Source organism: Rhinolophus hipposideros, assembly GCF_964194185.1.
Source record: "Rhinolophus hipposideros genome assembly, chromosome: 22".
Taxonomy (NCBI): domain Eukaryota; kingdom Metazoa; phylum Chordata; class Mammalia; order Chiroptera; family Rhinolophidae; genus Rhinolophus; species Rhinolophus hipposideros.
The window spans coordinates 45,043,420-45,054,666 of record NC_138068.1 but is presented as its reverse complement, the minus strand read 5'-3'; the positions used below and the strand labels follow the sequence as shown (position 1 = coordinate 45,054,666).

At 45.5% G+C, this 11,247-nt stretch overlaps 1 protein-coding gene across 2 annotated transcripts in view; it reads right to left on the bottom strand.

Annotated features, from left to right (window-relative positions):
- Positions 1 to 622: 622 nt before the first annotated feature.
- ACSS1 (acyl-CoA synthetase short chain family member 1) overlaps positions 623 to 11,247 on the bottom strand; it is a 75,048-nt gene continuing 64,423 nt past the window's right edge. Inside the window, exons 10-15 of one of the 2 annotated variants that reach the window (XM_081033960.1) lie at positions 11,004 to 11,130; positions 10,121 to 10,248; positions 9,962 to 10,025; positions 6,473 to 6,591; positions 4,946 to 5,117; positions 623 to 1,211 (exon numbers count right to left, since the gene is read on the bottom strand). In XM_081033960.1, coding sequence (XP_080890086.1) covers positions 1,204 to 1,211; positions 4,946 to 5,117; positions 6,473 to 6,591; positions 9,962 to 10,025; positions 10,121 to 10,248; positions 11,004 to 11,130 — 618 coding nt within the window. In that variant the 3' untranslated portion in view covers positions 623 to 1,203. Of the gene's footprint in view, positions 1,212 to 4,334; positions 5,118 to 6,472; positions 6,592 to 9,961; positions 10,026 to 10,120; positions 10,249 to 11,003; positions 11,131 to 11,247 lie in introns of those variants that run through there. The other variant, XM_081033959.1, reaches the window with a different exon arrangement.

The window sequence follows — 11,247 nt, the reverse complement described above, 5'->3', positions numbered from 1 at the left end:
GGAACTACCTTATGACCCAGCAATTCCATTCTTAGGTATCTATCCAGAGAAATCCAAAACACTCATTCAAAAAAATTTATGCACCCCTATGTTTACTGCAGTGCTATTCACAATAGCCAAGATGTGGAAACAACAGAAATGCCCATCGGTAGATGAGTGGATTAAGAAACTGGTACATTTATACAATGAAGTATTACTTGGCCATAAAGAAGAAGGAAATCTTAATCAATTGCAACGATATGGCTGGACCAAGAGAACATTATGCTAACTGAATAAGTCAGACAGAGAAAGACAAATACCGTATGATCTCACTTATATGTGGAATCTAAAGAACAGAATAAATGAACAAACTAATCAAAAACAATCTCAGACATATGGAGGAAAAACTGACTGTTGCTAGATGGGAGAGGGGTGGGGAGGAAGAAAAAGATGAGGGGATTAGAAAGCACAATCGGTAACCACAAGATTGCCACGGGGATATGAAAGACAGTTTGGGGAATACAATCAATAATGTAAAGATTTTGTAGGGTATCCAATGGACACGTGTCTCATTAGGGAGTCCACTTCATGGACGATGTAGGTGGCTGGCCACTGCAGTGTACACCTGAAACTGAAGCTGAATAATAACGAATATCAACTGTAATTTAAAATATATATAGCACAGGATGTAGAGTACAGCATAAGGAATAGAGTCAGTGGAACTGTAACAGCTATATACTATGTACAAGGGGGTAGTAGATTCGGGAAGGGGGATATCATTTTGTAAGGGGTATAAATATTTATTACACTGTTTTGTACAACGGAAACTAATTTAAAAAAAAAAAGAGATAGTGATTGAGATATTTCCAAAATTGATTAAGATGAACATCAAGCCACAGATCTAAGAAGCCCTATAGGGCCTAAGCAGGACAAATAAAAACAAGGCAACAAAAAATACTACAGAAACCAAAGACAACTGGTATTCATAGACCCAGAAATGATACTTAATTGGTTTAATCCTGTTATGCAGCAAAATTCCCAACGATGACAGAAAAAGTTAAATGACTCAAATTAGAGGTCACTAAAACTCAAATTGGTATCACCACCCCTCCTCCCTATCCCCAAAGTCACTGTCCCCAGGAAGGCTTCTTCTTGGCCTGGATTTAGGCTTCTTCTTTCCTCTATCGAGAATAACAACTCACAGAGCTGCTCCAAGGTCAACAGTCAGGTGCCTTAAAAAAAATAAAACAATAAAGTAAAATAAAATGCTGTTGCAATTACTCAAATCTCTCCCAGGAGGGGGCCAGACCTCTGATTTTAGCATGGGGTTCAAGAGTGGAGTCAGACAAGCTCCATCCAAATCCTAGCTCTGCCTCTTTTCCTACCTCTTCTGGGAAGTGGGGACAGTATCTGCCTTGGAAAGCAGTATGAGGATGAAATGGGTCATGGAATCAAAACCTATTCAGAGCCTCCTTGCACATGGAACTCATTAATGTAAGCATTTCTGTTGTCGTTCCCGATGTTGGGTGTTATGAGAGCAGTGGAAGTCAGCTCTGCAAGGACTAGCACAAGTCATGGTGATTCCACAGCTGAATCTGAGGAAAAGGGATGACACTTCACACTATTTTCTTCATTATAAGCTCAGTTGCTATGGGTGAACCAGGGGCAAGTCTGTGCCTGAATCGCCTCATGATTTACGTTAAGATAAATGTTGGGCAAACCATGAACATTAGACATGATTTTCTTCCCCATTTTTGAGTTTAAAAGGGACATATTTCTCCTGTTGAAAGCTGAATTTTCCCTTTAAGCGTGATGACTTTCGTTTTCGCCACTTTAAATGGGAATTATTCTTAAAAGGCACTGTATACTGCTTTTCGGAATTTAATTTGCTTTGGGGACTTATGGTTATTATGAATGTCATATATATGTCACACTAGCCTGAGCTGTATTTAACGTTCATATTAGCTATCTCTGAATTCGGTCTAATCTGTTGTCTGTGTGCTCCCATACTATCAGATGTCTCACCTCTGCTTTCACTGTAGCTGCCTGCTCTTCTCTCTACTTCTCAGTGGCACTGACTTTGATCTTTGTCAGGATGTTTTAGTTAAGACAAAAAATCCAAAGCAGGAAGTGAAGTTCAGGGGTAGGGTGGGCCTGGTGTAGCTTGGCCAGGCCTCCATACATGACCCTTGAACTCCATGTCTTCTGTACTGCTCCATTCCCAGGCAGGCCCATGGTGACTAAAAGGCTGTCCTGTCTTGTCCGGTGAATGCATGGGAAATAGCCCCTTTCCTGACGGCAACTTCGTGTCTGCTTCTCGGTGGCCCTAACAGTGTCGAAGGGCCAGTCCAGAACCTGTCACTTAGGCCAGGGACCATGATGCTGGGAATGACCATCACAAACTCCCTAGCAGCCAGGGTGGGTCCCTGACAAAATAGGGGACAGGATAGTCTCTAACATCAATCAGGATGGGTTTACCAGAGGGGCAGGAAAGACAACTTGACCTGTTAAAAGTCTATCTATAAGCCTCTCATGATGCCCCACTGGAAAAGGTATGGGTACAGACTATTCCGGTAAGAGAGCAGTCCTGCCATGACTTCCCACAGAACCCAGAGGTGCACAAGTGTGCCTTTTCCCAGTGAGTTGCCTTTCTGTGCATTCAGACGACCTCAGATGGGCATCTGGGAATTCCCTTTACCTCCCTCCCCACATCCCTGAGGCACAAGAACAAACACCATCCCTGGGAACAGCCATTCCCAGCTCCTGCTTTGGAGGCAGCAGAGGGTCCAGGCTTTGTGGGAGCTGACCAGGCCTTTCACATCCCACTTCTCACGGCACCACTTTAATGTGTCTTTCTCCTAAACTCCGTTTCTCTGTCTAGTGAAGGACATGGAAAACCTCATCCACCCACATCTAGAGTAGGACAAGCTGGTCTATGGGATGCCCCACAGGGCAGCCTGTGCTCTCCCTGTGTGTAGTCTGTGATGGCGATTCAGCTGCCCAGAGGGCTTTTTGCATCCTCATTCTCACCTATGTTCTGTATCAGCACTTGCCACCAGACTCTGTGTAATGACAGGAATGTTCTCATTCGTGTGTCCAACCTGGTAGCTACTAACCATGTGTGGCTACTGAGCACTTGAACTATGTCTACTGCCACTAGGGAACTGAATGTTCTATTTTATTCATTTTAAAATTTATAGCTAAATAGCCACATGTGACTAGTGTATTAGACGGCACAATAATCTAGACATAGGTAAATTTACCAAATAACAGTCTAAGAGAGGTGACCTCTTATTGTGTATTTCCTCCCTGTCAGATGATGGATTTTTAAAGTGTTCTCTTTTGGCTGGATAGGCCCCGTCCAGTTTTGTCCTGACGATATATTCAGCAACAAAGAACAGCATTCGATCAAAAACATCACTACAAACAGAAGAGAATGAACAAAATAAAGCTGTATTTGAAGTTGCCCTGCAGATCATTCTGAGTTCCTGGTCTGAATTGACATCTATGCCATTTCATAAATAGCACCATAACCACAGTCTGCCAAGTTCAGCATGAATGTGACAGGTGCAGATTGCAAGGCTGTTTGTGGCTAAGTGCTGCAACAACAGACCATCACGCCGTATATCTGTGTCCTGCGGCCACCTCGTTGGGGGTCACAGGCACACTCACCTAATTACATGAGAGGCCAGCACAGCTGTGGTATACAATAAGTGTTCAGCACCCCAGAGACCCCATGAACTCCTACACAGGTACAGGGCACTACAGACTGTGGGGTGAAGACAAGGACAAGCTTTCCCTGTCCTCCAGGACCTAGCCCAGCAGGCTACCTTCCCTTGCACTGCACACCATTGGCCTTGGCATGCCTGGCTAATAAATAAACACTTTGTGACCTGACGATGTACGTCATCTTGCTAACATTCAGAGGACTTAAGTCACATTGAAAGAGGGAGACTTGATTCAGAGCTCCAGGTCTCATCACTGGACCTCAATGGTTCTTAGGCCCCAACCGCAGAATGAAGGACAGGCAGAGTTTGCAAGGACCTAGTTCTAGCCAAATTACTGCTCTAAGTTACCTGAGTTTTCCTAGCTTCCCTGAACCACCCCACAGATTTGAGCATGTTGACCTCTTACCAAGAGGCATCCAAGGTAGGGATGGGAGATTTTTCCAGATCACATCTTGGAGAAACAGAACATGTGGCTGGACTAGCTTTAGAACTAAAAGGTGAGCACATTCATGCCATCATTTTAGGAGCTGGGTTTCATTATACACAAACCAAGGGAAGTAGAAATACACACACAGACACACACACACACACACACACACAAAATAAATAAATAAAAGCAGGCTGAAGTGTTCTCAAAAGAGCTGTGTTTAGACAGAGGTATAAACATTTCCAATTCAGATTTCCAGATATGCTAAGCATATATGATCCTCTCCATATATCCCTTACAAGTGAAGGCAGAAGAGTTTCATAACACTAAATCTTACAAAGAGCATGTACAAGCAAATCCATACATTTCACGTGTGTGCTTGCACATTATCCCTCTAAAATATAAAAGTATAAAAATAAAATATCTGCCTGTTGTATCTAGAAGCATGTGGAAAAAACATAACTGCTTCTAGCTCTCAGTCATCTGAGCAGGCGTATTTCACCAGGTTTTTCACCTTCCTGTGCCGTCTGGAGAGGACACAGAAACAGAGACCACAGGGACTTTTCATCCCAAGAAACCAAATTCAGGACAAGTAGAACAAATACTAACCACATCTGACAGCAGCCCTGCATAGCTTCTTCAATAGAAAGAAGGGAGGGATTTTAGCATGGGCTTCACATTAGGGGTGGTGTGGGTTATGCACTGAGAGGGACTGCTCTGGGACATCTAGGAATAAGCCATCTGAGAGCTGTGTTCTAGAAGGGTAAGTTAGGTGCTTGGGCTCAGGGTCTTGGTCAGAGCCATCACTGACCAGCAGCCCTCTTGTCTTTGTGCTTCAGGTAGGCGCTCAGTATTTCTGTGATGATGCTGGGGTCCTCCAGGGTGGTGGTGTCTCCCAGATCTTGAGCTCTGCCTGTGATTATCTTTCTCAGGAGCCTCCGCATGACTTTTCCAGACCGAGTTTTTGGAAGACGTTTCACTATCTGGTAAGGAAGGGGTGCAGTATTAGAATCTGGGTTGGCGCCCAGACTCCCAGCCAGCTTCTAACTACTCTGAAATAAGAAGGGCTCAGCCCCGGGTGTAGTGGGGCCCCTGATCTCTGCTTTCATCTTCCTACAATCTGGACCTGAAGCTATAATCAACCCAAAGTCCAGGATCAACTGTGAGTCATGCTGAAGCCTCCACCATGACAGGGATTACCTGTACCTGGGTTCACCTCCCTGCCGACACCTCTGCTTCTCCCATAAGCTACACTAGAGTAAGGGTCGCCAGGCAGCAACAGAACCAAGCAAGTGCCACAGCACCTTGTCTCCACTCCTTGGCCTGGGCCAGGGTTGGTTTTGTCTTAACATATGAGGTAAGAGCTACTTAAGGGGGAAAAACACATTGTCTTGCTTAGTATTTGAAAATTTAGCGTTTTACGTTTTAAACAGTCACAGCCCATTCAGTGTCAATGGGAATATATTAAGAGCTGAGTTTGGGCACTTTAATGGTGACTTGTCTTTTGAAAGAATTCAGTTCGTCTAAGGCAGGGGTGTCCAAACTGTGGCCCGTGGGCCAACTACGGCCCACAATCCATTGTTAATTGGCCCGCAGCAAATTCCAAAAATACATGTAGTATACTTAAATAAACCAAGTGAGGCAATACGTACTTCACCTCGAGTGAGTGGCCCGGCTCTTTGTATTTTACTGCATATGGCCCTTGGTAAAAAACATTGAAAAAAGTTTGGACACCCCTGGTCTAAGGGGTATTCAGGACTCCCTGAAACTCTGATCCCCAGAGCAACAGTTTGACCTATGCCACACCAAGTGAGGCCTCATAGGACCACTCCCAGACCAAGTAATGCCATGGGGGAAATGCTAACGAAGAAAGGAATGAAAAACTAACGGGGCTCAGAGGGTAGCCCCATTTTCCACAGAACTGACTCCAACACAGGCTCCCTCAGATAGGGTCTGGTGATATCTCCCTCACTAACACTGGGAAAAGTGTTCAGAAACGACACAGGAGCTGAAGAATTCTGGTATTTTTCCACACGTTTCTCTACTTACAATCCCTAATGTTCCTCTATTCCTGTAACTAGCCTCCATATGCAAAGTTAGAGAGCATATAATCTTGCCCAGCACTGCCCCCTGGACAGGCAAGCTGTGCAAATTTCTGATGCTGCATCTCCCTGCACCTCTCCCTCTCCCTCTGACAATGCAGCCATCCGCCACCCTCACCCACAACCCAGGAGACCAAACAGCTAGTGTCAGTTTTGCTATGATGCTAGCTGTGGGAAGCAGAAAAGGAGGAGCGAGATGAGAAGTGCAGTCGCACCTGAGATGGAAGTCCACTCACCAGAATCTGATCGGGCACAGCGTACTTGGCAATCTTAGTGGCCACTGTGGACCTCAGCTCGCTCATCACCATATCTGGGTCACCTGCATCATCTTTCAACACGATAAAGGCAAATGCAGCTGGAAGGAGAGCAAAGTTTTGGGATGGATTAGTCAGTGTTGTATATAAATCAGCGTAAGTCCAAACTTACCAAATCATATGTTGGTGACCTTGTAGCAGCTGGTCTCTTTAGTTGCAGCCCTCAAAATGCATTACCATTTTCATTCGAAGTAGAAGCCATGATTCTGTCAGTTCCACTGATTGTCCCAGATGGGTGAGCGTCCATGGTGGAGAGCTTGGCACCATGGTTCTGGTGTTGACTAGCTGTGCATATGACCTTGCACATGGGACTTAACCTCTCTAACTGTCCCTGCACCTGTGAAATAGCCCATCAAATGGGTTTATAGGAGATTTACTATCAGCTACCATGAGATTGTGCAAGGGAACATGGCACGTGGCACTAACCTGTGTGTGTATGTGTCTAGCACTGTAAGTACTAGCCACAGTGGATATCTAAATTTAAATTAAGTTGAAAATGCAGTTCCTCGGTCACATGAGCTATATATAGCTAGTGGCTACTATACTGACAGCACAGATGAGGGACAGCTCTGTCATGGCAGGAAGTCTCTTGGGCGTCACTGGCCAACCCATAATTTAGCATAGACACTACGTTTTGTCAGTATCCTACCATGTTCCAGAAAAGCTTTACAGTGGTTCCCACAGGTCTCTGAATACATTTCTTTTTAATCTACCTGGGATAATCATGTATATGGTATGACACTGGGATCTAATTCTGTTTTCTCCCCATATGAGTAGTCACTTATCCCAGCACCATCTTGGACAGTCTGTCCTTTCCCCACTGACCTGCAATGTTCCCCTCTCTCACACACGATGTTTCTACATATATGCAGCCCTCTTTATTACTCATTTGCCTGTTTATTCCTCACCAATTCCACTCCATCTAAATGAATTCTCCCTCCAGCACATATCACCTAACATACTATGTAGTTTCCTCATTGATCATGTTTACTGTTTTCTGTTTGTCTCTACCTTCTACTCTCTAACCCCTCCAGCATGTCAGCTTTGTGGAGCAGAGACTTCATGTCTTTCACTCACTATTGTGCCTCAACATTTAGAACTGTTCCCGGAACATAGTAGGTCCTCAATACATGTTTGTTAAATGCATCAATGAATGACTTTCCTGAATAAGTTACAATCTGTAGAAACCTAGAGCCTTTGCCTCCCCCTCCACCCCGCCTCCATTTCCACCTGACAAACTCTTACTCATCCCTCAAGACCCAGTTTAGCTACTTTGCACTTTGTAAAGCCTTTCCTTATTCTGTCCATGAATACAGCTGTGGCACTTGCTGTATGTGAACAGTTGTTGGTCCCCACCAATGTCCACCTCATTAAGTTGTGAGATCTTTGAGTGGAAGAGCTGTATTTTTCTCTCATCTTGGTATGTCCAATGCCAGGTAGTTTTGACCCACACCACAGGGGCTCAGAAGAAATGGGTAAAGCCGACACCTGAGCTGGCTGGGAAGGCCCACCGAATAAGGTCTGCTATGGATGTAACTATCGTTAATTAAAAATTTGAAACCACTAAAGCAACACACACTGATTACCAAAATTTAAAACACTACAAAAGTATATAAAATAAAACTACACCTCTCCTCCCTGCCTTTCTCCCCTAAAAATAATGCAGTATGATGGTTAGGAGAGAGCTGTGTGGGCTTGCTATCTATGTGTAAGTCACTTAACCATGCTGTGCCACAGTTTTCTATTTGTAAAATGGGGAGCTAACAGTACTCACCTCACAGCTGTGAGTCAGGATTAAACAGTGACAGCCCCTAAATAGAACCCACAATAGGCAGGTTTTCGGGGGCTGCTGGCTGCTGCCTCCAGACCCAAATTTTAAAGTTAACTTCTAGGTGTGTATACTACCATCTTTTGAACCCTAGTGGGATCACACCTGACATGCTGCCCTGAGTGTTTCCCCCTTGTCTCTAATCGGCGCATTTCCCTGACAGTCACTCGTATCTCTAATGAGATGATACTGAAATGAGCCTGGATTGTTGAGTTGTGAGCAGAGATGTGTCAGGAAAGCCTCAATGTGGGAGGAGGAGCTGGCTAAGAGCCAGGAGGAGGTACGCAAGGCTGAACTTGGGGACTGGTGAGACAGGTCAATAGCAAAAGCACAGCACATTGGCCAGATCGAGTACAGATCGAGGGGTGGGAACAAATAAATATACAACAGCTTTTGCAGATGGCTTTAGAGCTTACCAAGAACAATTAATGAGTTATTCATGATGCTCAAATTTGTAAGAAATCAGGAAAACGCGTATCATGATACCATAACTTACAAATTCTCTCAACCAGCCTGGCAGACATTACAAGGCCTGGCAATACCAGAGTTACTTAGGATACCAGTAAGTAGAGAGCTGCTGATGGGAGTGTGAAGTGGCCCGAGGCCTGTGAGAGTCACACAAGAGGACCTGTTCTCATCTCTGCCCATTTCTGATCCCTAACACCTCTCCCTCATATCTCAGTCTCCTGATAACAAAAGAAAGCAGCCTCATGAGTACATCCTTCTCAAGGCAACTGAACATGTTTTTCTTTAGAACACTGAAAATAAATGTTATATTTTACAGAGAAAGTGTTGAGTAAAAAAAACAGTAGCACACAAACTTGGAAGGGAAGTACAGGGGACATGTGAGATACAGTCAACACAGGATGTCCCTGATAACAGGAGGAAGAGCACCCAGTCCCAGGCTACACTGTGGGACAGTAGAGGTCGGTCTGCCCAGCAGTGCAGTGCAGTCAATGAGTGCTCAGGTCACACCAGGCCATGCATTTCAACACTCAGGTGGACTCTGCTCCTTCGTAGACCCACCCTCTTAGAAACTGGCAGACTTTGGAACAAAGTGTGTCCTCGGTAAAGAAGACAACTGATCAGTTGTTCTGTGTTCCTCCACATGTCACGGTGCAATGGGAATCACAGGTCAAATTCCTCCAAAAAGAGTCCCAGAGCAGCAAAAGAGCCTGCTCCAGGGCATACTCTGATCTGCCAGCATGGGTGCAGAGCTGGTACTGAATGCTGTGAGCACGGCAGGGCATTTCAACATAGGTCGTCTCTAATGGGGCCGCCAGGGGCACTGTGGACAGAGGAGCAAACTCCCCAAGCTCAGCGGGGACCAAACAGCTCAGGGCTGCTTGTGGATGAGTGTCATTAAAGGACAGTGGAGCTAGGGCATCTCTGAAATCTGACCCTAGTCTCACAGGCATGTTGTTCAGCCTCTTCACCCAAAATCTCCACTTGAAGGAGAAGAAAACCAACAGCTTCACCCATAAACACTCTGCCACCTATTTTCCAGATTCTGTTCTTTCTACAGAGGTTCCATGATGGGCACCAAGGCCAGAGATCAGAGGAGCTCCTTCCATGGTGCTCACCTTCTCCTTTGATGTTGTGCGGGTAGCCAATGACGGCGGTTTCCGGCACTGCGGGGTGACTAGACTGCACCAAACAGAACAGAAAGGTGAGAAGTGGAACACCTGACACAGCAAATTACATACAGCTCCCAATCTGAGGTCAACATGATCTGCACTCACCATCGCATCCTCGATCTCTGCTGTCCCCAGCCGGTGGCCGCTGATGTTGATGACATCGTCCATCCGCCCCGTGATCTGGTAATAGCCGTCCTCGGTTCGGTGAGCCCCATCTCCAGAGAAGTAGTAGCCTGCACCACAGTGTGGGAATTTAGCGCCAGTACCTCCGAACCAAGACCCAGCAGGGCTTCCATCCTTCCATAAGGGACACAATGGGACCCGTGTCCTAACCTCACTCTATAGAAGAAAGCTCTGAACCCTGCACTCTGCTGACTTCCTGCCTGCTGGCCCTCCTTCCAACCCCTCATAGAGACACTCTCTAGATGTGCTATTTGTCTGTATGCTAATGAAAGACAGATAGTTCTGAGACAGCAGAATGCAGTCAAGGTTGCAAATGTCTGGGGAGCAGAAGACGTAACAATGAGCACACTCAAGCTTCCCCCCAAATTAGTCTCACAAGCTTGAGACTGAATCCCAAAAGGCACACTGTTATATGTGTATAAACCTCCGACCCAATAACACAAAAGCAAACAGGGAAAAATAAAAAAAGTAAAACAGAAGAAAACATGCAGTGATCATGATAGTTTTCCAAGGTGGTTTCTTTTCTTTCCTAATAGCCTAAGGAGTGTGGACCACTGGCCATGTGCTTAGGGCTCTGCATGCTCTCCCACTTAACCCCATGATGTCCCTGAAGTGGGTCTTTTCCCATTTTAGACATAAAGTCAGGGAAGTAAAGGGGGGGGGCAGGACTCAAACTCATGCCTCAAAAATGCCTGTCCTTAACCTGCACTATGCTCATAGTCACCATTACCTTAGAAACCTTTTCTGAGAATAAGGTTCCAGCAGTGTGTATAAAGGCGCAACACGACCCACGTTAGCAGTTCACCTGGATAAGCCTTGAAGTAGGCATCCACGAATCTCTGGTGGTCTCCATAGATGGTCCTGGCCATGCCTGGCCAGGCTTGGGAGAGGCACAGAGCCCCAGATACATCGCCGCCCTCCATGACATTCCCCTGCAGACCCAGAAGACACAAGTGTGAGATAACAGGCAGATTCTGGTTGAGAAGTAAAAAATTGACAATCAGCATTATTCTCTTAACTTGGCTTGAGGCAGAAAAATGACAAGTGTG